Source organism: Chinchilla lanigera, unplaced genomic scaffold (genome assembly GCF_000276665.1).
Source record: "Chinchilla lanigera isolate Chin_1 unplaced genomic scaffold, ChiLan1.0 scaffold00104, whole genome shotgun sequence".
NCBI lineage: Eukaryota > Metazoa > Chordata > Mammalia > Rodentia > Chinchillidae > Chinchilla > Chinchilla lanigera.
In genome coordinates, this window is record NW_004955505.1 from 3,683,567 (window position 1) to 3,709,624 (window position 26,058).

General features: G+C 47.6%; 1 protein-coding gene across 3 annotated transcripts; it reads right to left on the bottom strand.

The window, feature by feature from the left end:
* Window positions 1-1,281: 1,281 nt before the first annotated feature.
* Window positions 1,282-26,058, bottom strand: Kiaa1551 (KIAA1551 ortholog). Of its 3 annotated transcripts, none has more exons than XM_013505939.1 (6): window positions 25,951-26,058; window positions 25,504-25,591; window positions 6,308-10,217; window positions 5,257-6,190; window positions 4,391-4,474; window positions 1,282-1,987 (listed from the first exon to the last, which is right to left on the bottom strand). In XM_013505939.1, the coding sequence occupies exons 3-6, from the start codon at window positions 10,154-10,156 to the stop codon at window positions 1,833-1,835; spliced, it is 5,022 nt and encodes a 1,673-aa protein (XP_013361393.1). In that variant the 5' UTR covers window positions 10,157-10,217; window positions 25,504-25,591; window positions 25,951-26,058; the 3' UTR covers window positions 1,282-1,832. The 3 variants fall into 3 exon arrangements, with proteins under 3 accessions (XP_013361393.1, XP_005407188.1, XP_005407187.1); XM_005407131.2 differs by adding an exon at window positions 21,025-21,127 and having other exon boundaries at window positions 5,257-10,217; XM_005407130.2 differs by having other exon boundaries at window positions 5,257-10,217; window positions 25,904-26,058.

Consider the following 26,058-nt stretch of genomic DNA (forward strand, 5'->3'; position numbering starts at 1 on the left):
AAACGCTTGTAATCCCAGCACTCAGAAGGCTGAGGCAGGAGGATCACTGAGTTAATCTGAAGCCAGTCAAAATAACAGAGCAAAAGCTGGGCATGGTGGCGCATGCTCATAATCCCAGCACTCGGGAGGCTGAGACTGTGAGTTTGAGACCAGCCTGGGCTACAAAGTGAGCTCAAAAGCGCCTGCCTGGCAAGCGCAAGGTTGTGAGTTCGGTTCCCGGTACCGGAGAAAAACCAAAAAAAAAAAAAAAAACAAAAAACAAAGTGAGCTCAAGGCCAGCCTGAACTGCATTGAGAGACCCAGTCTCAAAAGGGGAAAAAAAAAAATTACGGAGCAAGAACATGACTCAATAAACAAAAACACGAGTGACCCACTTGAGATGGCTGTCAGGATTCCTCAAGTCTGTAACAGCAGCATTTACTATTTTATGAAACAGAGCTGGTGTGCAAGGAAAAAGACAGAAACAAGAACTGCACTACTGCGTGGCTGGACACGGCCCATTTTTTGTTCTCTGAATAAGCAGTGCTGACCAAGTGAGCGCCCCTCCCCAGTTCCGACATTCCAATCATATTGTGCTTAATCACCGGAAGGGCTGGTTCTGCCCAGGGGTTAACATGCAGACCACCCCCGGGGCACACAAGGAATCATGGGGCAGAAGCAGCACCGTGACCAGGCTTGGGGTGGACTGTTGCCAGGACAGGGAGGCCGAGCACACAGACCTCCTCGGATACACAGCGAATTCATGGCTTTCCTGTCCCGTGTGGCCACGTGGCCACTGTCCGCTCCCACAGTGCAGCGAGGCCCCACCAGCTCTGGACGGCAGCATCAGGTGCTGGCTCCAGGAGGTCCCTTGTGGTCATCACCCGTGTTGGCTGTCTATGATCAGAACATTCTCCACGCCGGCCCAGTCAAACCACTGGCTCAGCAACCTTCATGGTGCTTTCCTTAACGGCACCCATTTCCACAGCAATGAATTAGAGGACGCCCCGCTGCGCTGCCCATGGATATCTGCTCTGCTCAGCAGCCACAGGTTAGCACACAGCTGTGCCAAGTGCTGCCACCTGTGCCCACTCCCACCATGGCAGGGATAGCAAGGAGCAGCAGCGACAGTAGTGGCCGGGTGGCCTCGTTTTTAAGAAGTCTTGCCATGTCCGTGTTTCCAGGGTGGCCCTGAAACTGTGAATCCTCCTGGTTCAGCTTCCCAAGTACTGGGATTAGAGGTGTGCACCACAAGGCCCACCGTGAATGTAGTTTCTAAATGAAAGTAAAGAAACAGAGCCATGACAATGTCAAGTGGTTTATTTTTAAAAAATAAATGTTCTTTCAGTATGAAAAGTAACACTAAGATGTTATCCAAAAATTCTGTTCAGTTTAACAAGTACAAAACAAGACTTCCGGAAAAAAGTTTACAATCAGGTACAAAATACATAATAATATACTTTGATATTCACAGTGGATATGTCTGAAAAAATAAATTTTACCAACATAAGCTTAGGAAGAAAAGTGTATTTACAAACTCAGTTAAATAAACAAGCCCTCGAAAGAGGAGCAGCACCCGCTCCAAGGGGCAGCCAGCGTTTTCAAATGCGACACACGCAGCCTTCAGAAAATAACACTAAATCAAATACCTTCCGGCTTCCCCGGAAAACAACATCCATATCTTTCCTGTGCTAACTCACGGAGCTGTAAAGTAATTTATAGGAAGCAGGATGAGCAAAATACGTAACCTCACGGTAATCGGGCAATCTCTACTGCAGCCATTCTGATTATCCGGCAAGAAACTCCGGGCAGGAAATGACAAGCCCCCAGGTGCAGAGGAAGGGCACGCTGGGTCATGGCCCGGGGCTTCCTCCCAGGTTCCTGCCCCGCTTCTGCAGGTACAGCTGCTTGTAGGTCTGGAACATGGCCTGCGAGTCCTTCACCAGGTTCGGCTGCCCTTCTCGTCCGTCCGCACTGGCGCTTCGCTGTAGGAGTCTTGAATTAACACCTGGAAACAGAAATGTTGCCTAATTCGAGGAACACAGTCAAAACCAGCAGGGAAAACAGCCACTCATCTGTGGCAAAAAGCTAGGAGTTGGTCAGACCACCCAGGGTTCCACAGTACTGGAAAGATCACGGCGACCGCTGTGCTTTGTCTTTCCAGTCTCCACCCCGACCTCACGCCCAGGGCCTCCTGCTCTCCTTCAATCTGCATGCTTTGTAGGAGGTGACCTCGGAAGCAAATATCTAGAAGAACAGTTCGCTGGGACTCTACGAGGCTGAGACAGGAGGATTGCGAGTGCAAGCTCAGCACTGACAACTTCGAACCTATCTCAGGTAGGTAGAGATACACAGAAAACAGATCCATAGTTTGCCAAGAGCAGAGCAAGGGAGGGGACTAACTACACGGCAAGCGGCAGCTCCGGGTGTCTCTCCCGGGTCTCGCTTTCTGTCTCACCTCCGCCCCAGTCTACCACCTGGCTCCCGGGAGACTCTGCCAGTGTCATCTGGCCTGGGGGATTTTCAACTCCAGATTGCAGGCGTACTGCTCACTTCCTCGGAGGGAATTCTCCACCTCCAACCTCCCCACACGCACTTCCTCCTTGCTTCTGGCTCATGCACGCATGTTTCAATGTGTACCTGACTCGGTTTCAGTGTGTGTGTACGCGTACATGTATGTATGTATGTATGTATGTATGTACACATATGCATGCGTATATATGCATATACAGCAAAGCGCCAGTGCAACAGACAAGAAATGCAGCAGAACCCGGTGAAAGGCTCCCGGGCCAGGTTCCAGACCTACACGCAGCTGAGTCTGCAGAAGTGGGGTGGGAAGCTGGGCAGCAGCCCCGGCCGGGGACCCACGTGTACATACGCACATACATATATATACACATGCACGTGACGCTACGCTTCTTCCCTCAGAAGGGCTCACGCGAGCCTTAGTGACCACAGATTCCGTGAATGTTTCTAAGATGCCAAAATCATGACCTATTTCCTGGTTAACAAAAGGAGGACTTCATCATTAGCCATTCTTAGAACACGCAATACTAGAATATATATGTACCCATATACACATATGTACCCTTTTTTCTTTTTATATACCAACACAGGCTTACCTCCAGATTTTCCACACAAAATCCCCAAAACAAAGTACATCAGCCACGAATAAGCCAGAGGCTGACAGTTTTAGTTTTTCTGGTTGGCTCCAAAACACTGACACCAGGCCAAGTGTGGTGGCACACGCCTGTAATCCCAGCACTCAGGAGGCTGAGGCAGGAGGATCGTTGCAAGTTCAGGACCAGCCTGGGCTACACAGTGAGCTCAAGGCCAGCCTAAACTCCACAGTGAGACCTTATCTCAAAAAACCAAAACCAAAACCAAAAACCAAAACCAAAACACTAACAACCTCCCCAGCGAAGTAACTAAATACGGTAGGGCTAGGACGGCCAGCCTGTCATTGTGCAAAGTACCTCAAATACCACACACTATGGATTTTGAAGCGGGGACAGGATTTGCCTTAGGTCAAAGGGTCTAATCTCTCATCTACAGAATGGAGACATCCTGCCTACCTCGTTGTGAAGTCCAAATCATCCAATGGAGTTGGCAAACTTTTGACCCATGTTCAAGTCTAGCCTGCCACCTATTTTGCTAAGTAACGTTTATTTAATTAGAACATACTCATACATATTTTGTCTTTCTGAGACAGGGCCTCGCTATGCAGTTTAGGCTGGCCTTTAACTCATTTTGTAGCCCAGGCTGGTCTCAAGCTCGCAGTGATCCTCCTGCCTCAGCCTCCTGAGTGCTGAGATTACAGAAGTGCACCACCATACCCAGCTTATTTTATATCTTAAGTACAGCCTTTTTTTGAGACAGGGTCTTACTATGTAGCTCATGCTGGCCTCAAACTCGCTCCTGCCTCAGCCTCCCCAAGTGCTGGAATTACAGGCATGAGCCACCATGCTTTATAGCTTTCTGATACAGTGGTGGTGTTGAGCAGTCAGGACATAAAAATATTTACTGTCTGATCCTATACAAGAAAAATATGCAAAACCTATCCTCAACTCAATGTGCTGGGGATGCTTTTCCCTTTTCTTGTTTTTTGAGACAGGGTCTATACACTTCAGGCTGGCCTCGAACTCACAGCAATGCGCCAGGGTCAGCCTCAGGAGTGCTGGGATTATAGGCGGGTGCCACTATGCCCTGCTGCTAGGGATTACTTTCTCGTTAAACGGAGGAACATTCCAGCTTCCCATTCCTCAGCAGGACAGAGAAAATCCTGTCTCTACACACCAACAATGAACAAGAAAATGCACAGAATCATACTTTGTACATCACAAGCACAACACCACCTACATGCGACAGGCTAGCACACTAGTAAGATACAATTTTAAACCGACGATTTTACCTATTTCTTGGTTGGCTTCCTGCATCCGTTTCTTCTCAGTTACACATTTTATCCAGTCTTGTCTTGAACTTTTTATTCCTGAAACTGTGTAAATATTCATTTTCAGATTGCTGGTTATTGCTTTTCATTTATCGTACAATGAAGAAAAGGCACATGAGCCTAAAACAGATTCTGGATGGCATTAAGATACACTGTATCCACAGCTAACTAAAAAGGGCTTAGAAAAATTACTTTTCCTGTTTCCGGTGCTTGAACACCTTACAACCGAGAAATAAATTTACAATGCGTATAACCCTAAATTAAACAACTGTCACTGCATTTCCTCCATCACCCTGCCAGTGCTTATTTGCTAGCAGCCAACGACACTCAAGTTTCTGAGACGTCACTGACTGCGCTGGACAGCACCGCTTTTCTCAGAACGGTGAACACTAGCTTGACCACAGAGTCAGCAGCTGTTTTCAAGATGAGCAAAGCTTGACCCATTTCCTGGTTAACAAAAGGGCTTCATTATTAACCATTCCTCACCTCCAAATATTTAGAACACAATTTCAAACCTACAGGGCTGCTCTGAAATTACAAGTTCAAAGGCAAAAAGTTAACAAAACTTAAGACTTTCAGAACACATGCACACCTGACACTTTTCTGACTTCATAAACTCCTGACTTACTATCCTCTTCAATAAGGGATAGAAAATGTAAAACAAACACTGCCGGATGAAATACTGATTTGATGAGGAAAAGACATGGTGAGGCGTTGCATAAGAGATTCTTTGGTCTCGGGCACCTGACAGGTGCAGGCGAGCCTGTGTGTCCACTTAGACACCCTGTTCCAACGCCATGCACGCAACCAAGAAAATCATACCAGACCTTGCACAGCGGCCTGCTCCTCGGGATAAGCCTTGACGTCAGACTTGTCCTCAACAGAGTTTGTATTCTTTAACAGCACATCCGGGCATAATTTAAACTCCAGCAGGCCTGGTCTTACAGCGGAGTTCTTCCCCGAGAAAGAGGTATTGGGCTTGCGTTCCTGGTTCTTCTCGTCTCTCCCAAGCTTCCAGGAGGAGCTGTTAAACGTAGTAAGACAGATCCGCTCGCGTTCCGTGCACCTGAAGCTCATTCGGTTCAGGTACGACTTCCTCTGCTCCTTCCCCTGGGGAGGGATCTCACTGGGTATGTTGCTTAAAGTTTTGTCTAATTTGGTTTTGGACGGCTGTTTCCCATCAAGTCTTCCTTCAGCATGTGAGGAGAGGCTGCATGTCTTAGACTCCTCAGGAAGGTGGGCTTTAAGGTTTTTACCATGGTTCGTACCAACTTTGGAGGACTCTTTGGAGGTCTCCCCGGTGCCGCCGACGTTACCATTCAATCTCCTGCAACTCTCCATCTGTGTGCCAAGTTTTGTGGAGCCCAAGGATGCAGAATTGCCCCAAACATTTTCCAAACAAATTTTCTTGGCTGATTGAGCCACCGCTGTGTTCTGCTTCTTCCTCTGGAAGTACTCCTGCAGTGTTATCACTTTCTTAAGGCTGCACGGACCATCCTTGGCATCCGAGGTCTGTGTCTGTGATGCCGGCTGCTCTTTAGTGGAGGATCTTTGCCTTGGGTCCTTGGTGTCTGAGGCCTGCATTTGTGGCACTACCTTGTCTCCAACTGTGGCTCTCTCCCTTGTGTCCTTGAAGTCTGAGGCCTGCACCTGTGATGCTGATTGCTCTTTAATGCTGGCTCTTTCTCTTGTGTGCTTGGCATCCAAGGACTGCACCTGTGATGCAGTCTTGTCTCTAACTGTGGCTCTGTCCCTTGTGTCCTGCACCTGTGATGCCAAGTGCTCTTTAATGCTGCCTTTTTCTCTTTTGTCCCTGGCATCCAAGGACTGCACCTGTGATGCAGTCTTGTCTCTAACTGTGGCTCTGTCCCTTGTGTCCTTGAGGTCTGAGGGCTGTGCCTGAGATACCGACTGCTCTGTAATGCTGGCTCTTTCCTTTGTGTCCTTGGCATCTAAGGACTGCATCTGTGATACTGTCTTGTCTCTGACTATGCCTCTTTCCCTTGTGTTCTTGAAGTCCAAGGACTTGGCATTTGATGTTGAATCTTCCTTAACAATGGCCCGCTCATTTGCGTTTGGCAAATTATTACATGACTTGTGTGCAACGCCCACATTTTTATTCTGTTCTTGTTTATTACACCGCTTCTTTTTTATCTCCAAACCTGGTATTTCCCCTTGTTCTAACTTCCTTTTTTCCAAATGTCCTTCTCGGGGACCGCTTTCTTTGAATTTTAATTTTTTCTTTTCCGGAGACAAGGACTGTACAAAAGAGCCATTCCTCCTACAGGAACCTTTATTTGGGAAAAGACCCATCTTGAGGTTTAACGGATGCGAGCTCTGTGGGGTGTGTTTCTGCTTGGGACCTTCCTGAGAAGCCTGGCCAGAAAATGTTCTACTGCTGGATTGGAAATCTACCTCATGAGAGTTTTTTACTCCTCTGATCCTTTGCGAGGAACCTCGCTCATCACTGTTGGATGAAAACTGGCCAGTTAATTGCTGCTCCACGTTTGCCGAGGCACCCTGTTTTGTTTCAGATGCCTCTTTTCTATCCTGGCTTTTACACTGAGGTGGAACCTGAGCCAGTAGCTCCTGTCTCCTGCTTGGCGGTGCACTGCACTTGCTGGTTTTAGATGCATCTTTTATGTCGTTGCTGTGTATCTTATGAAACTGTCTCTTCTCAGCTGCAGCAGCCAGAGGCACATTTGGATTAGGCGAAACACCATCAAATTTAACAACAGTGACATCTGCGTGGGAGGCTGGCCGTCCTTGTTCACCACTGCTGGTTTCCAACAAGGCCTGCTGTGCCTGCTGCTTCTCCACAGGGTTACAGCGACATTTGGGGACCCCTTCATAAATCATGCCAAGCCAGCCCAGAGCACAGCAATGGATTTTGTCTGTATTCCCTACAAAATCGGGACTTTCTCCTCCCGTGGGTGTCTGTGGGTCACACTGGCTCCCGACTTCCGCCACATGCTTTTCTTTCTGAGTTTCTGCAGACTTGTTTACCTCAGGGGGTCCCAGTTTGTCAGCAGCATGGGGTTCATCCTCTTCCGGAAATAATTCTCTCATTTGTTCTGAGCTTAGTATTGTAATTTTTATGTGGTCTGTGGGTCCCTTAGCATCAGAACTGACTTTACCACTGACCTGATCTTCTGAGACCTGTTCTGTCTTCTTTTGACTCAGAAAACTCCCATATGAGTTCAGACCTTCTATGCCGTAAGGGAACTCCTTTAAAAGTTCTGACAGCTGGTCACGCAGGTAGACGGTGCGGTCATCACAACTCTCGCTTGCTGCAGGGTGCTGGGCAGGGTCACCACCAGAGGCGCCCATGTCCCCAGAGTTAATATCCTGCTGAGCAGCAGCATCTGGAGAGCAAAGGGCGTCCTCGGGCATGCCCACATTCTCAGGGGTCCTCTTTTCTAGAATCCCTGGCTCAACAGGCTTAACTGATGCAGAGCCTGCGAGCTCCAGCGTTTCCTCCATCCTCTCCACGGCTCCTGCACATGGCAAGTCTGTGTACTGCACACATTCATCACCTTTACTCTCAGCGCCTTGTTCCACACGTTCTTCTTGGTGTCCAGTACTAAACACCTGCTGACTGGGGAGAGAAATTTGGGGGGGCTCAACCCTTTTCAAAGGGGAAGAGTTGAATATCTTTGCAATCTTGGAATTATAAGAGACGTCCCCTTCAACAAGAGAGCAGATGCTTTCAATCTGTAATAAATCACTATTCACAAGAGTTCTGTCTTTTGGTTTGGATGAGGTCTGCGAACCATTCAGATGACAGCCCTGCTCCTCACGCGTACTGGGAGTGTCTTGTGAATCGCCACTGTTTGGCTCATTCTGCTTTTCCTTCGGAGTCATGGGGAAAAGCCTGGCTGGTGTTGCTGGACCCACCACCGGCTCGATAACGTCAGCTTTCGAGGCAGCAGTTACCACTGCATTTTCTGGCAGCTGGTTCTGCAGGGTACAAATGCTGCCTTCTTTGATAACAGGATACACCGTTTCAGGCAGTGTCTCGGGTGTTATCTCCTTGATGACATTTGAGAGAATCAAGGGAGACACTACAGCAATCTGGAGCTCTGACCCCTTTGTTACATTTGCACACAAAGGCTCGCAATTTTGCACTAGCACGGACAAAGCTGCTTCTTGCAATGGGTTTACGGATTTGTTCTGAGGATTTCTCTCAACTGAACAAGCATTCTGGGTAGGGACTTTAAGGGGCTTTGAAGCTGCAGCTGAGGTGTCTGTCATTGCTTCATTAGCCTGCTTTTCTCCCGCAGGGTTCGAAGGCTTTTCTGTCACTTTCGAGGGTTTGTCTTTCCAAAGGTTAAGACATGTTTTTACCAGTTCCATGGAACAGGGACTTTTAGCAGGTACCTCTTTTCCCGAGAACTCAGTGTGCTGAGCCGGCTCACTGGGCAAGCTATTATTAACTGGTTTACAACCTGCTGCAATCAGAAGATCTTTATTAATCCTAATTTTCCTTGCAAGTTCTGAAAACTTGTTTTTGATTTCTACTAATGATTTAATGTCTCTGGCTAGCTTTTCTTTCACAACAGCTGTGTCCAGTCCTTGACTTGAAGTTGGATTGCAAGAATCTATTCTCTTCTCTTGGCTGTTTTGCAAAGGAGTCTGAACACCACCCATAGATCTAGTGGGCTCACTAAAAGGCTGTCTGACGTTGGCATCGCCTTTTATGCCGCAGAAATTTCCAAATGCTGCGGCATTTTCATTAGTGCTTTGCCACTGCTGCTGAAAGCCCTGACAGAAGTCTTTCTTTCCTTCAGAAGAGTGTGTCTCTGGACTCTGAGGAACTTCCATGGACAGGTGTTTGGTGACGTGCGGGGCGCTCTGCAGGGGCTGGGTTCTGTACCTGCAGTTGTACGGAGGAAGAAGAGGCGGCGGCCTTGTGCTGGTTTGCAACGCATACTGGTAAGATAACACTGCAGCCTGGTTAGACTGGGTAGAAGCTGGGAGCTGGTTATATGTGATCTGCGACGGTGCTGAAGGCATAAGGACGTTCTTGAGAACATTAGCGTCCTGCATGAAGCTTTGTGCCGAGTAAGAGTGTTGCTTTGGCAGTGTTCTGTAGTCCGAGAACGTCACAACATCAGACGCGTGCGGCTGTGGCCAATCAACCTGTCGATTTGGTAACGACTGGTTCAATCCTTGGCTTCCCTGTAAAGCTACAGGGACTCTTGCAGAATTTGGAGTCACCTGCAGTTGCACGGAGCAGGTGTCTGACGCTGTATGTTGACTCTGCAGTGCGTGTGAATTAGCTGGATTAGTTCCAAAGTGAGTTTGGTGAGACACTGTGGCCTCCACTGGAGAAGGCTCAGAACTCATCACTGATGAGTTCAACCTCAGGTTTTCCATCACTCCTGAAGCCACCTGCAGATTATGATTTGGTTGCGTGGCTCCCTTAGCATTTGTGTATGCTGTTCTTTCTACGGGAGTCTGAGAGGCCACCACTGTCCTGCTAGGCATATTTGAAGCAGGGATTTGAAAAGGAACACTGTAATTGCTGACATTTGGCAGTGGCTGCGACACTGTGTTTGAATTACTGAGGTACATGCAGGCTTCCTGGTTACTTGCAGGACAATTGAAAGAACTCTGAGACAATGTGGAAAGCTGGTTCACAGTGTACTGCAGAGAAAAGGCAGGCTGGGTTTTCCGATACGGGGGTGGCATTGGAGCCTTCTGTGGCTGTGTATTCCAACTCATAGTTGATCTGACACAGGAGTGGTCGGTGTAGCCAAAGTCTGTTGCTTTCAATGTCAGTAACCTGTAAGATAAAGATCTTTTATTGAAATGCTGTTCTAGATAACGCTTAAGAGAATTAGTAGCTAATGATCATAGTTACTGAAAATTAACACAAATCAAACTGTCCACCTGCCTGGGATATACATATACATAGTTACCTTATCTTTTCAGAACATGTCTAAGCATAAAAACATTATTTAACAAATAAATGTGGGCCAGGAACAGTGGTACTACGGAGGCTTAGGCTGGAGGATCACCGAGCTTGTAGCCAGCCTGGACTAAATAAGTGAATTCAAGGCCAGCCTGAACTGTATATAGCAAGAACCTGACTCAAAAGCAAAACAAAACATGTGACCTTGAATCCCAGCCTCTTTGGAAGCTGAGTCAAGAGGATCAGCCTGGGCCCTGAACTCATGATCTTCCTGAGTACCTGGGATTACAGACAGATGCCACTGTGCCAGTCTTTTAACAATGGGTGCAATTCAATGAGCCTCAGGGTTAGCAAACCCCTGGTGGAGCCAGGAAGGATACATTCCGAGAGGGCCACCTCACCTATCACCAAGCCTTCCCTATACTTCACTCCCATCTGGCTGATGTGTGATCTCCTTCATAAAACAGTAGGTCTCAGTAATGCGTTCACCCAAGCTATGTGAGGTACTCTAACAAACTGTCAAATCCAAATACGGAGCTCATAGGGTTTCCCAATTTACAGCCAGTGGGTCACTCATTTGTGAGGCCCAGGCCTGTTCCTGGTATCAAGTAGGAGCAGTGGTGTGGAACTGAGCCTTTTAACTTATGGAATCTGGTCCCACCCAAACGGTGTCTGTAGAGAATTAGAAAACTGGTTGGAAGGGGGGAAATTCCACATATGTGATCTTGGAAGTGCTGGATGAGTGTAGAGAAATGGTATCGTCCTCTCTGCTCCTGGTAAGTTGCTGTGATCCTCCTGCCTCAGCCTCCCAAGTGCTGGGATTACAGGATCACTACGCCAAGCTGAGAAAAAGTGTTCATTTGACTGTTTCTAACAATTCTTGCATATAAAACCAACATGCCAAAAGATACAAACTGTTGTCGGAAGAGGCTGAAGTAATTTACATTCTCACAAACAGTACTCCGGTGTATCTAAAATGAACAAACCCACAAGCAGGCGACATCAGAAACCCTTCCATACTAAAACTACAGAACCCTGAAGTAAACAAACCCTCCAGTTTCATGTACCCTTAGTTGATTTGAAAAAAACAAACAAACAAAAAAACACATAAATTTTGTTAGTCACACGCCAAACACTACATTTCTGTCTCCCACTAGCACCCTGCAGATGACGCCAGGAGAGCCCCCTGCCTGTCACTGACTGCTCCCTGGGGACCCCGCCTCCCCTGTCTGCAGGTGTCACACGTCCATGTTCCTGGGGATGGGAAGCCTTTCACCACCGCCCCTGTGCTCAGGGAAAGACCCCTCCTGTATCCTAGTAATGAACTGCAAGTCAGCTATTCAAGGGAAAGGAACGAAGACAAGAGCCATAAGACTTCAATCCTAAGTTACCTTTAGATGCCAGAAGCCAGACTACCCAGCAACCTGCAAGGTGAGGGCAGCCCATGTGTCAGAAAAGTAGGGCACCTGGTGCCACCTCTCAGATGGGCTCCCAACTCCCCTCGACGCCCTTGAGCAGTGTGGTGGCATTCAGGTGGCATTAGTGGTCTCTGCCAGCACCAGCCCCAAGCTCCTTATCCTGCTTGCCACCTTCTATTGACCTTGTAATAGGACACCGCCCCAACAAACTGTCCTGGAGTCGCTGTCTTCAGAGAGGCAAGCGACTACCTTGTTCACAAGATGATGATGGGGGGCTGGGAATTTAGTTCAGGGGCACAGCGCCTGCCTGGCATGCATAACATCGTGAGTTTGAGTCCCGGTACCGGAAAAAAACCCAAAAAATAAAAAAATAAAGAAAGAGATGACGGGAGGGGAAGATTAAAAACCACAGAAGTCCCAGCCTATTAACAGTACACCTAACAGCTGCAGAACAGACGTGCTTCTCCAATGCACAGAGAATTTTAACCAACATGGACCCAGATCACAAAAAACCTCCAATTCTAAAGGGTTAAAATAATTTTGAAGCCGGGCGTGGTGGTGCATGCCTGTAATCCCAGCACTCGGAAGGCTGAGGCAGGAGGATCGTTGGGAGTTCAAGACCAGCTTGGGCTACATAGTGAGCTCAAGACCAGCCTGAACTCATTACGTAGTTTAGACTGGCCTCCAACTTCCCTTGATTTTCCTGCCTCAGCCTCCTATGTGCTGGGATTACAAGCATGCACTATGACTGGCAGCAATGTGTTTCTGCGATGTACTGTAGCTTTCAGCCGAGCATGGAGATACACACTTACAATCCAAACATCTGGGAGTCTGAGGCAGGGAGATTATTGCAAGCTGGAAGCCAGCTTGGGCTACACAGTGAGTTTAAATCAGACAGACCCTGTTATGAATAGAAGAAGGAAAGAAAAGGAAAAAGAAAATAAAAGAAAAATAAGTAGAATAAAAATAAAGATAACGTTCAGTATTAAATTTAAAAAAAGATTTGAGGTGGGGCTGGGGATTTAGCTCAGCGGCAAAGCGCCTGCCTGGCAAGTGCAAGGTTGTGAGTTTGGTTCCTGGTACCGGAGAAAAACAAAAACAAAAACAAAACAAAACAAAAAAAGATTTGAGGGCCTCAAGTTGATCCTTGGTAGCACCAATATTAATAATATGCCATGGTCAAAGTGGCAAAGAAATATGGGAAGTTACTCCATTAACAAAAAATTACATTCACATTCACAGATGCAAGGTAAGAGTTTTTCCTAAAACTCCAACCACCATTTGCTGAAAGAACTGTACTAAGACTAGAAATTTCTTTTCTTCTGATGCTGGGACTCAAACCCAGGGTCTTCCGCGTGCTAAGCAGGGGTTCTGTCTTTTATCTTGGTGAGGGTAATGACATACCTTCTGACAAAAGATACCATCATAAGCCCTTCTACCATCACTGTTCCAAAGACGCTAGCTGGTGTAAGAAAAGGAAACCAAAACTGCAGTGTAAGGCCTGGCGAGGACAGCAAGAGCAGGATCAGAGACCGCACAGATTCCCCAAGCTGAGAGTCGTCCGCTCTCAATGCTGAGACCCAGAGTTAAAGGAGGAAAGAAAGGTTCACTGTAGCTCACGGTCTGTAGAGGCTTCAGTCCATCGTTGGGTGACTCCAAACCAGGGTGGCAAGGCAGGAGACACAGTTCACGGCTGGCAGAAGGCAGCAAAGCTGCAGCTGCAGCACAGCCTTCTCCTTTATTCCCACCCAGTCCCCTCCCCCGCTCCACACCCTGTGGGTAGTGCCCCCTACACCCAGGGTGGGCCTTCCCCTTATCCACATCCAGAACTACGCCAAACCCACATCAGTGGGCTCATGCAGTAATCACATACCCATGATCCCACACACCCTCGATCCAGTCACCTCTGAGAAGCCGCGCCTATGGGCGCATGAGGCCTTGCGGGGACATCTAGATACAGCTACAACACACCCTCCCTTCAGACACAAGGCTCCTAAAACCTTCGTGGGTAACATTTTCTTCCCATTTTTCTAGTACTCGGTCTTGCATCTGGTTCCCGACAAAAAGGCTGAATCTGGGAACTTTCAGGGTCGCAGGTGCTACACTTGTGGGCCAGGTGGAGGGCTGGCTGCCGAGAAACGCACCCTGCAATGGGGATTGAACTCAGGGTTCCTATAATCAACGAAAAAACTCTCCATAAATAAATGAGGCCGTGAGCCAGCAACTTTTGGATACAATGTATTTTTTAGTGCTTGAAAATATACTTTATACCTTTAATTCCAGCACTTGGGAGGGTGAAGCAGGAGAACCCCCGAGGTTTGAGGCCAGCCTGAACGACATGGTGAGACCCTGTCTCAAAAAGACACACATGCAAGAGCGAATACACCCTGTAACAGAGATCACCTCAGTTGGAGGGGCCACGGTCTGCCCTTACAGCCTCTCTGCAAACACAAACGCTTTTGCCTGCAAACCCTGTGACCAAGTCTACACAACACCTTCCTGTGGTGCAGACCTGACCCCTCCAAGGGAAGGGCAATGCACATGCGGCATGCTCACTCCGGCAGACAATCCCTGCCCCACAGTTCATGGGTACTCTCTGCTCCGCTTCCCTCTGTACCTAGTGCCGACCAGTCTCTCAGGGCATTCACATGTGGTGCCATGGGCTCCCTGGCCTCCACACTTGACCTCCAGGTCTCTGGGCCCGCCCGCTGCCTCTCTGCCTGCACCAGGAGCCCGGTCTCTTCCAGTATGCTCAACTGCTCCTCCTCACCCACCGAAGGAAGGTCCGGACTTCATCTAGCACAACGTGCAAGCCCCCAAGTACCTGTCTGAAGTGTAAATTCTGCAATGTCCTCTTTCCATTCTAAGCTACAGACACCTACTTCTAACCCAGCCAAATGTATGCTGAGGCGCGGTTTTCTGTCTGGAAAATACTATACATTTTGCTCTTCCTCACTTTTTTGAGACCATCTGGCCCTCACCTCCTTGGCTCAAGTGATCCTCCTGCCTCAGTCTCGTAGGTAAGATGGGCTGTAGATCTGCACTACTGCACCTGACCTCACTAGACTTTGACTTGCTTACTTCTTTAAAATTAGTGCACTGACCTCTTACAACCAATAAATATTACCCATCATGACAATTTTTTTTTTTTTTTGTCATCTTTTTGACATAGGCAGGGTCTCCCTCTGCAGTTCAGGCTGGCCTTGAGCTCACTTTGTAACCCAGGCTGGTCTCGAACTCACAACAGTTCTCCTGCCTCAGCCTCCCATGTGCTGTGACTACAGACATGTGCCACCACACCGGGTCATCATGACAATTAAGGATGCCGAACATAAACCCCAACAGCACTTGGAAGTTCTCTTATAACATAAAGCCATGTTGGGGCTGGGGATTTAGCTCAGCGGCAAAGCGCCTGCCTGGCAAGTGCAAGGTCATGAGTTCGGTTCCCAGTACCGGAGAAAAACAAAAACAAAAAACAAAAAAACATAAAGCCATGTTGGGGCTGGGGATTTAGCTCAGCGGCAAAGCGCCTGCCTGGCAAGTGCAAGGTCATGAGTTCGGTTCCTGGTACCGGAGAAAAACAAAAACAAAAACAAAACAAAAAAACATAAAGCCATGTTAAAACCGCCAGCATAATAAATTAGATTTTTTGTTCTTTTTTTTTTTTCGTCTTTTTGAGACAGGGACTCGCTATGCAGTTCAGGCTGGCCTTGACCACAATTTGTAGCACAGGCTGGTCTTGAACTCACAACGATCCTCCTGCCTCAGCCTCCCAAGTGCTGGGACTACAGGCATATGCCACCACGCCCTGCCTAATAAATTAGACTTTAAACTGCTCAATATGGTTGAGAGAGCACAACTATAATCCCAGCACTGGGAAGGCTGAGGCAAGAGAAACACCATGAGCTCAAAGCCAGCCTAGGCCACACAGTGAACTCAAGGATAGCCTGAACCACAAAATAAGACAGTTACTCAATGACAATATCATAAAATTAAAATGGTATAGTAACAGCTACTTTACATAAAAAACAAAACCAGGAATAAAAATCCAGAAAGCAAACAGCAGATGCAAGCCCATCTGAGTACCAAATATGGCACCACATGTGGCCTGAGCAATAAGACATGTCTGGGTTTAAAAACCTACCCAATTTGAGCCTGGCATGGTTGTGTCTTGGTTACTTTTCTCTTGTTGCTGAGACAAAATACCCAATGCCCAGAATTAAGGAAGGAAAAGTTTATCTAGCTCACAGTTTGTGGAGGTCTCAGTCCATACTCGGCTGGCTCCAAGGCAGGGTGGCATGGTGAGGGGAACCCCTCACGCCGGCACAAGACAGCAAAAGCAGCAACAGCAAAAAGGCGGAGGGGAGCAAGCCTCTCTCCCTCCCTTATATTGTAAACAGGCTCCCCCCACCCAGGGGGCTTGCTGCACTCACATAATCTCCACGCCCTCCTCTTGCACAGGCTCAGGATGAACGGGAAGTAAGGCCCCATGCTCAGTCACACAGCTAACCTTCTAAACTTCTCAAATTGATATAACAAACATACCAGAGCTCTAAGGGCATGTCCTTTTCACCAGAAGACATAAAACTGCTGAAGTCACTTAGCCAAGCCTTTAGACTCCTCAAATTGACCCAGTGTATCAACCATAACAGCCTGTGATCCCAGCACCCAGGAAGCTGAGGCAGCAGCACTGCAGCCTGGGTTATATAGTAAGACCCTGTCTCAAAAATCCAAAAGCTAAAACCCATCCAGCTCTAGCTGTCCCCAGGCACATGCACCTTAGATCCAAAGCCACACACTGAAGGGACAGGGCAACGGTCATGCCAACAGCAGCCAAAGCTGGCGGCCTAGGCCACTTTGCTTGCACACTGAACACCAGAGGCCGCGTCACTGTTAAGAAGGGCCTGTGGCTCACAGATCTAGGGTTGGGGGCTCTAACGCAGACAGCTACATGGAGTGCGCCACACAGCAAGCGAGACTGAGCACCCAGCCCCGGCCTTCTATCAGTCAGTCTTTGCCAGAGAAGCACACTGAATACCAGGTACACAAATACGTAAGGATTCTGGCTCCGATGGCCAACCGCACAGCCGGGTGTGGAAGAGTGCAGAAGGGCTGCCTGTGCAATCCTAAGGATCCAGTCAAAGACCTCGCGCTTCCTGTAGTGTCCCACAGGTGAGCTGTATCAGGAGGCCAAAGGGTCTGTGCTGGAAGCCAGGTGACGATGTCCAAGGTGAAGGAAGACCGTGGCTCCTCTGAAGAGCAGAAGCAACCTCTTCTTGTCACTTTTATACCATTCTGCTGACAATCCTCCCGAGGGCGGGTCTTCCCCACCCAGAACTCTGCTGAGCCAGCTTGGCTGGGCGTGACAACATCAGCCAGCCATCACAGCTGCCTCCGCCCCGTTCCTACCTTCTATCATCTCACCGTCGGGGAAGGACGGAACATGGGGCTTGAATGGAACAGACAAAAAAACAAACTGAGAAAAGTTACTAGAGATGAGGAGGCTCTTTTTTTTGTTAGTTTTGAGACAGGGCCTCACTATGTAGCCCCAGGCTGGCCTCAGATTCCTCCTGATCCTCCTGCCTCAGCCTCCCAAGTATTGAGACTTCAGGCCACCACACCCAGCTGGAGAGATGCATCTGATAACAAAGCAAGGCTCTATCCATTAAAAGATGTAACAGCTAAAACATGTTATGTATCCAAGACAGCAGCAAAATCCAAGCCAAACACCAAGGGAAGGACAAGGACACTCAACCAGCAAGAGACCACAACTTCCACACCCAAGAATGAATGAGGAACAGTACAGGGAGAAAAATCAATAAGGAAGTAGGAGGCTTGAACCCACTTAACACAGCTGCATTCCTTTCCAGTGAGTCAAAGGCAAACTCTAGCACATCTTAGTAGGAGGTAATCAACAGCCTGTAGGTTCCTGGCACGGGACACGGCCTCTGTCCCCTGTGGTCGGGCTCCGAAGTCTTGCAAGTGGTGTAAGGTTCACAGGTCCTGGAATGGGCACAGGTACCAGCCATGTCGCAGACTTTTCCCCTTAAAGGTGTTTCCCCATTTCACCTTTTTATACTTTTATATTTTGAAGGAGGGTATCACTCAATTTCCAGGCTACCCCTAAGTCACTAAGTTTCCTACGCAGGGCTAGAACTTGAGATCCTCCTGCCTCAGCCTTTCTAGTTTACTGGGATTAAAGATGTGTGCTACACTTCGCCTGGCATAATATAGGCTTCTCATAGAGATATGATATACATCTTATGGGATGTAGTAGGGTGACAATCTTCTCCATGTATACTGTGTATAATGACAAAGTCAGGGTAAAGAGCACCTTTTTCATCTCCTTGAATGTTAATTTTTGTTTTTGGAATTTCCTTGTCTTCATTATTTTGAAATAGAGCATGTTGGATTTTTTTCTTTTTTTTTGTACTGGGAATTGAACTCAGGACTTTTGCTTGCCAGGCAGGTGCTTGTGCTGCTGAGCTATATCCCCAGTCCATTTTTTGTCTTGTTGAGACAGGATCTTGCTATATAGTTCAGGCTGGCCTTGAGCTCACTTTGTAGCCCAGGCTGGTCTTGAACTCACAACGATCCTCCTGCCTCAGCCTCCTGAGTGCTGGGATTACAGTCGTGCACCACCACGCCTGGCTTTAGAGTACCTTGCTGCAAGCTTTGCTGTGAAAAAATGAATCCCATCTGTACTCTGGAGCGACTCTGCGACTTTCTCTTCTTGCCTCACTCTTGCCTGCACCTGCTCCAGAGCTCAGTGGAACAGGGGGCCAGGCTCTGTCCTCCTGTGCCTGGCATTTTTAGGATGATGATTTCGCAGTCCACACTTATTCCTTTGCAGAGTCTGGAAATATTAAATACAGATCTCCACAAGCAAACCGCGCATCAACCCCAAGTAATTTCAAGTGTGCACCATCAGAGGAGCCCGACAATCTCACACCGTCTTGCCCAGCACACAAACCTACCCTGCACACACCACCCTGGGCTAGTCACTGCCGCCAGGCCACCCTGCAGCCGATGCCACATCGAAGAGCGCTGATGCCGGCAGTTCCAAAGTGCAAAAGTAAGTGTCCTCAAGTAAAAGGGAAAAATCTGCACAGCCAGCGATAGCGGCACACATCTGCAATCCCAGCCCTAAGGAGGCTGAGGGAGGAAGATCACCACAAGTTTGAGGCCAGCCTGGCTAGACTTAGTCTTAAAAAAAAAAAAAAAAAGTTTGAAGCAGTATGTCCACACAGGAGAAATATTTGTGCTCAGATTTAGTGTTCAGTAAGGCCGACAACTTCACATCCTTCCGATAAACCAGGGGGGCTAACACAATCAGCACACAGTTGGCCAAGCTTGTCCACCCTTCTGGTGACAGGGTGTGTGATGCTGGGACTAAGGGTGGGAGATTACTGCATCAGCCCACTGACTGGTTTGCACAGCTCTGAGTAGGAATAAGGGCACCCTCCCTAGTGTTCAGCTGGGATACGACACAAGAGGCTGCCTGCCTGCTGCTTGCTGCTGCTGCTTGTCTTCTGCTGCCTCCTGCCTGCTCTGCCGTGCTGCCCTGCCTCAGGGTCAGCCAACTACAGGCTGAATCCTCTGTAGACTATGATGCAAAATAAACCTTTCCTCCTCAAAACTTTGGGTGTTGCGTATTTTGTCTCAGGAAGGAGCAAAGTAAGACAATATTTGAAAAGCTGTGGTGGCCCTCATTGGGAAGTGAGGTGAGTAGCTCTGGCATGTTAACTGATAAAGTGTTATGGCCCTTGAGCTACCTACAGGAGCTACTAGGATTATAGGCTAATACTCAGTAGGCTGAGGCAAGAGGATTACTCTGAGTTTGAGGCCAACCTGGACTACTTAGTGAGATCCCACCCCCCAAAAACCAAATAAGGATAATAATAAAATTCTAGCCAGGTATAGTGGTACAAGCTGAGCACTTGGGAGGCTGAGGAAGGAGGATCACCTCAATTGAGTCCAGGCCAGCCTGAACTACATAGTAAGACCCTGTCTCAAACAAAACAAAAATAAAATTCTAAATATACTGTTGAAATACGAAACTGTGGTAGAAGTCATCACTTCTTACACCAAACACAAGCAAATCTGTGTCTCTTGAGGTAGACAGACAACTTCTGAGGGGAAAACAGTTCCTATAAAGGAGGCCGAATCATGTCTTTTTTCTTTCTTTTGGTACCAGGAATCAAACTCAGGACTTTGTGGTTGCCAATAAGGTGCTTGAGGCACTGAGCCATATCCCCCGCCCAAACTGAATTAGTAATGACAAAAACAACCCACAAAGAAATGCTTAGAGCTGGGTGTAGTTCTGACGGCCTGTAATCCCAACACCCGGGAGGCTGAGGCAGAAGGATGGTTGCGATTTCTAGACCCGTCTGGGATACAAAGTGAGCTCAAGGTCACCCTATTCAAAACGATGGGAAAAAAAAAAAAAAACACCCAAAAATTTAGTAAGTAAAAAATAAGTAAAATAAAACCAATTCTATACTGTTGTTACCAAACATACAAGTTGAGTGAACACCACCCACCTGCATTCAAGACTAGTATGACCCTTCTACCAAAATAAGAAGTCAAAAAATGCAAGGTTGGCTCAAAATCCAAAGAAAATTTATAGTAGCAGTAGGATAAAAGGTAAAGGGACAAAACCCATGATTTTCCTCAATAAATGTAGTAAAAGCATGACAAGACCCAGCACCTTTTCCGAACAGAAACATAAAACAGAAGATAAAACTTCATCAACACAAAAGGCAACTAGAATTAATCCTCAACACATCACACCTAGCAGTGGCACAATGACCTTTCCAAATGTCCACTCCCACTCCTTGAGATAGAATCCAGCTATGTAGATCAGCTGGCCTGGATTACAGGGCTGAGACACTGCACCTGCTCAAATGTCTACTGTATTCCTATTTGGGGGTAGAGGGGGTTGGTACTTGGGACTGAACCCAGTCTTCACAATCAACCATAACAGTCTCCTTTTTTATTTTGAAGACAGTTTGCAAAATTGCTAAATTTACCAGGATGGGCATGATCCTGCAAATTCTCCTGCCTCAGCCTCCCAAGTAACAGGAATTACAGCGGCCAGAACTACTGCCAGGTACTACCACATATCTCTTCTTATCAACTCTAGTCAACTTTTTACTATAGGTTCACCCATCATAGCTACACAGGTCTTACTTTTCTCATTGCTGAGACAAAAATACCCAACACCCAAAGTTAAAGGAGGAAAGGTTTATTTAGCTTACAGTTTGTAGAGGTTTCAGTCCATAATCTGCTGGCTCCAAGGCAAGGTGGCATGGTACAGGGGCAACCACTCACGTAGGGGAAAAACAGCAAAAGCAACAAGAGCTGAAAGGAAAGGAACAGGGCTCTTTTCCTCCCTTATATTGTAAGCAGGCTGCCCCCCAGGGCAGGTGTAGCACACACACCATCTCCAAGCCCTCCTCTTGCACAGAATGAGGATGTTTACAAAGTGAGGACACTGGCCCCTGCTGAATCACTTCAACTTCTAACTGCATGAGGCTCTGGGGGGACATCTAGACATAAACCATAACAATGTTGGTCTATGGACTGTATCTTCACAAATCCTGATCTATATAAACAGTATAGGGGCTGGGGATTTAGCTCAGTGGCACAGCGCCTGCCTGGCAAGTACAACGTCATGAGTTTGATTCCTGGTATTTGAAAAAAACCAAAACACGAACATACAAACAAACAAAGAAACAGTGTAAAGTCACAGTCTTCCCCGGTCTTCACTAAAGTCGCTAGGACTACAGTTCGGGTGAGGAATTCACTGCACAGTAAGAGGGAGGCTTCCCTGGGACCAGGAGACCCGCCTCCCTCTGTCCCCTCTCTCCGTACTTTCATGTCCACCAGTGTCTTGGAGGACAAAGGGCTTGCATGGCAAATGATCTTTTCCTTTGTCCTAATGACTAGCTTCTTAAAGCAAATGAAACAGGAACAGGTTGTAAAGGTTTGTAAAAAACAAGCATCTTTCAAATTCTTACATTTGTGACTAACCTGGCCATAATTAAAAGTGCTATTTGGAGGGTCTTCTACAAGGAAAACAATAGGTTATTATGGAAAGAAAACCTGTCTAAAGTCATATGTTATTATGGAAGGAAAACCTGTCTAAAGTCAGGTTTTCTTAAAACACAGGTCTGCTTGTAATCATATTTACAAAACTGACGTGAAGGACTCTCTACACACATTTTTTGAATCACAATCTTGCTATGTAGTTTAGGGTGGCCTTTAACTACTGCCTCAGCCTCCTGAGTATGTGAGGGCCCACACCCAGCCTAGTATAGGTTTTACCAAGATCACTTCTTGTGTTTCAGTGTTAGACCTAACGTACAGAGCTGTGCCTTAAGAGAGGTAGGCTTTGTTCAAGTTTTAGTTAGCTGTAAAGTGTTATTTATTGAATTTTTTTCTTTTTTTTTGTACCAGGAATCAAACTCAAGACCTTAGGCTTGCCAGGCTTGTGCTGCTGAGCTATACCCCCAGCTTTTTTTTTTTTCGTTTTTTTTTCTGGTACCAGGGATCAAACTCACAACCTTGCACTTGCTGGGCAGGCGCTGTGCCGCTGAGCTAAATCCCCAGCATCCCCTTAGCTTTTTTTTTTTTTGTTTTTTCTCCGGTACCGGGAACCGAACTCACAACCTTGAGCTTGCCAGGCAGGCACTTTGCCACTGAGCTAAATCCCCAGACCCTCCCCTAGCTTTTTTGAGACAGGATTTCACTATTCATTTTCAGGCTGGCCTTGAGCTTACTCTGTAGTCCAGGCTGGCCTCAACTCACAGCAATCCTCCTGCATCAGCCTCCTGAGCACTGGGATCAGAGGTGTGTGCTAACACCATGTATAGCCTGTAAAGTGTTTCACTTATTTACTTTTTTGGGGTACTGGGAATCAAACTCAGGATGTTGTGCTTGCCAGGCAGGCTCCCTGGCCCCTGTAAAGTGTTATTATCCACAGCACCCATTTACACTTTGGCTTGATGAACCACTTCTGCATTAGGTCACTATGGCATATTTACGCCTGTGCATTTGGGACTGGAGATGCACGTCCACTGAGGAGTGAACGTGTCGCGAACCTGAGATTTTTCTCAATACTGACAGATTTTAAAAAGCACACCTGCTTTTTTAATCGGTGTTTACTCATGTAGCATCCACTGCACCTGGACCTCAAACTTACAAACCATTTGACACAACTTTAGGTATTTGTGTTAGGTGCCATGAAATAAAAACCGATCATTTGCTCCATCATGCTACTTAAAACCTGGTCTGCGTCTGGCCCACGCAGACCTGTTACAGTCTCACTTCCTTGTGAAAGTAGAAGCTATGTTGCTGTGTAGGGACTTGTGCATCACTGCGGAGCTAGTTACTGCGGGCTTCTTTCAGTGTTAAGTGCATTTATGTTCCCCAAGAACACAGGACTCCTAGAACACAGTGAGGTAAACCCCTCACCACACCGGTGTATCCCAAGCCAACACTGTTAGAATGACAGCCGCCTTTGGCTTATTATTGTTCGTACTGAAGTGAAGATTTTAATACATTATCTAAGTTACACTCTTTCCAAGCACATGTGCACCGTACTTCTAGGACACTGAATCGCTGCTCCAAGCGCTGCCTGAGAGCGCACTGAATGGGACCTAGACACAGCAGTGCGGCCACCCACAGTTCAGGCGTAGCAGAGACTACTAGCCTTGTATGTACTTCAGGAGACCGGAGGGAGGGTTCTTTTTGTTTAGAACAGGCAAATAGCAGGCTGGCGTATGTGTATGTGTGTTAAGCGGCCCATCCCTGTAACGACACTAGTTGGGAAACTGAGGCAGGCAGATTGCTGGAAGTTTGAGGTCAGCCTGGGCTACGTACTGAGTTTAAGGCCAGCATGAACTACATAATAGCAAAAAAAAAAAAATAAAAAAAATGTAAACATCCAATTAAATTTTAACACTACGACTTCAATCTCCAAACTTTCTTTACAAATTAAGCCTTGTAATCTGATACATCTCAGGAGAATCTCAAGTTATTGCCAAGAAACCTTTAGAGCCATTTACATAACCATGAGAAGAAAATGCATAGTTCCTACCTCACCACTCCCCAGGGTGGCAGGCACTGTGCTCAAGCACAAGACACCTACTACAGGAAGACGCTAGCGAGGACACAGCTGCCTCCCAGCAGAACACCCATCCACATTCACAAGATTGCTCCTTTCAAAGCAAACTCGCACTTCTACAGCCAGGGCTGCTGAACTGTTCTTTATCTCAAACTGCATGCTGCCCAGGCCTGTTTCCCATAAGGAAGCAAGTCCCTGAAGACCTGGGAAAGAGGCCTGCTTAGACAAAACAATGCTTCTTGACTTTCACCAGGTTTTTTTTTTTTTTTTTCCAGCACAGGGCACTGAACCCCAGGCATCCGGTGTGCGAGGCAAGTGCTCTGCTGCTGAGCTTCACCTCCAGCCCCTTTTATTTTGAAGGAGGGTATCACTCAATTTCCAGGTTACCCCTAAGTTGGCCTGGGACTCAATGATCCTCATGCCTCAGCCTCCCAAGTAGGGTGGACAGAGGTTTCTCATTCACCTTTGTGAACACATCTGAAATGTGATTAGATCAAGTCCCTAAACACTGGACTGCCTGCTGCTATGCTGATTATCTAGATGCAAGGCAAGATTCCTGGGCCTCTCACCGGTAACAGGGAAGAACGATGCTCCAGGGCATGCCTGCTGGGCCAAAGAATTTGGAGAGGGCGGACTACAAACAAGCCTGCAGGCAAAACCTGCTGGGGATGAGCTGCAAGACTGACAGTAATAGGTTTCACAAACAGGAAGATCGTGCATAGCTTAAATGAGCATACAGAATTTCCCGTAAGACTGTGTTAAACGTCTTAGGGAATAAAATGTACTTCCTGTAACATGACAGTAGCTAAAATGAACGTATTCCCTGCCAGGGGTGTTTTTACTTAGCTGTAAGGACTTAATCACCAAATTGCCTCAGCTGGGCTCAAACTTGTAATCCTCTTGCTTCAGCCACACCTGGTGGCAATTTTTACACTTTCGAAGTATGAAGCTGCTGTAACCCGCAACAATCTCACAAGGCAAGCACCACTGTTATCCCCATTTTACAGATGAAGCTGCAGCAGAGGTTCACTCTCCTGGGGTCGCATAGCAAGCGGTGGAGCTAAGATCTGAGGTGACTGCAGGGCCATGGGCTTCCCCACGCGGCAGCTCCAGAGGCAAGCTCTGTGGTGTGGGACGCAAACCGCAGGGACAATCACTTTCCCTGTAGTGGAACGGCTCTCCAAGGATGGAGCGCTCTAGCACCACATTCCCACACTGCCCCAGGTGCCAGAAATAATTAAAGCACAAGTCAGAGTGAGCTCGGGGAAAACACCCTTGCTTTGGTCCCTTCTGCGCCTCACTTAAGAGTGAAGAGCTAAGTGCCCAGGGGAAGAAGAGCGCGGGGCAGCACTGGAGGCTCCAGGTTCAGACCCCAGCGCTAGCAAAAATCCACTTCCCCTTAGTTCCCCAAGAGGAGCAACTAAATTCTCAGTACTTTGCGACAATCTTTCTCCTCAAGCTGTCACCAAATCCACTATGTCCTACAGGTTTTAAATTTTTTAACCAATGCCGATCCGTTGAATTAATAATTTCATCCCCCAATAAAATCCTCTACTGTGTCGTGAATGACCACCTGATTACATCCGGGAGGCCGATCTGACGCACTAACCTTCAAGTCCTTTGCTCTTTAACCACAGTACACGTTCGCGGTTCCCTCCAAGGAAGCCAGTCCTTTCCACAGCGTGTTTTCTCCGGCCCTAGGGAAAGCAAGAAACGTTTTACAATCAATAAAGAGCACCGGCCTGTACAAAACTTCCTTCAGGATGCCCTGGAAGCGTACTGAATCGACGCACGTACGAGTGGAACTATTTAACTCGCCTAAAGTTACAATTTCTAGAGTTAGAAAAACAGTAACATTTACGTTACCAATTTTTTCTTTTTTTAATTGGATTAGTAGGGGAATCCGGACCGCACGGGGGAAAGGTAACAACCCTTGCCAGAAGTGCAAGTCAACGCTGGGTAAACAAACGCGACTTCCCACGACTCGGTCTCGTGGGAGGAACGCTCACCCCTAGGCCAGCTCGGGGCAGCCCGCGCGGAGGCACTCCCAGCTCACCCGCACCCCCGGCTCCCCGGCTCCAGGAAATGCTTAGCCCAGCGCTCGCCGCTGCCCTCCGGCCGGCCGGCCCCGCTCAGCCCGGGAGCGGCGCCCGGCTCCGTGGGG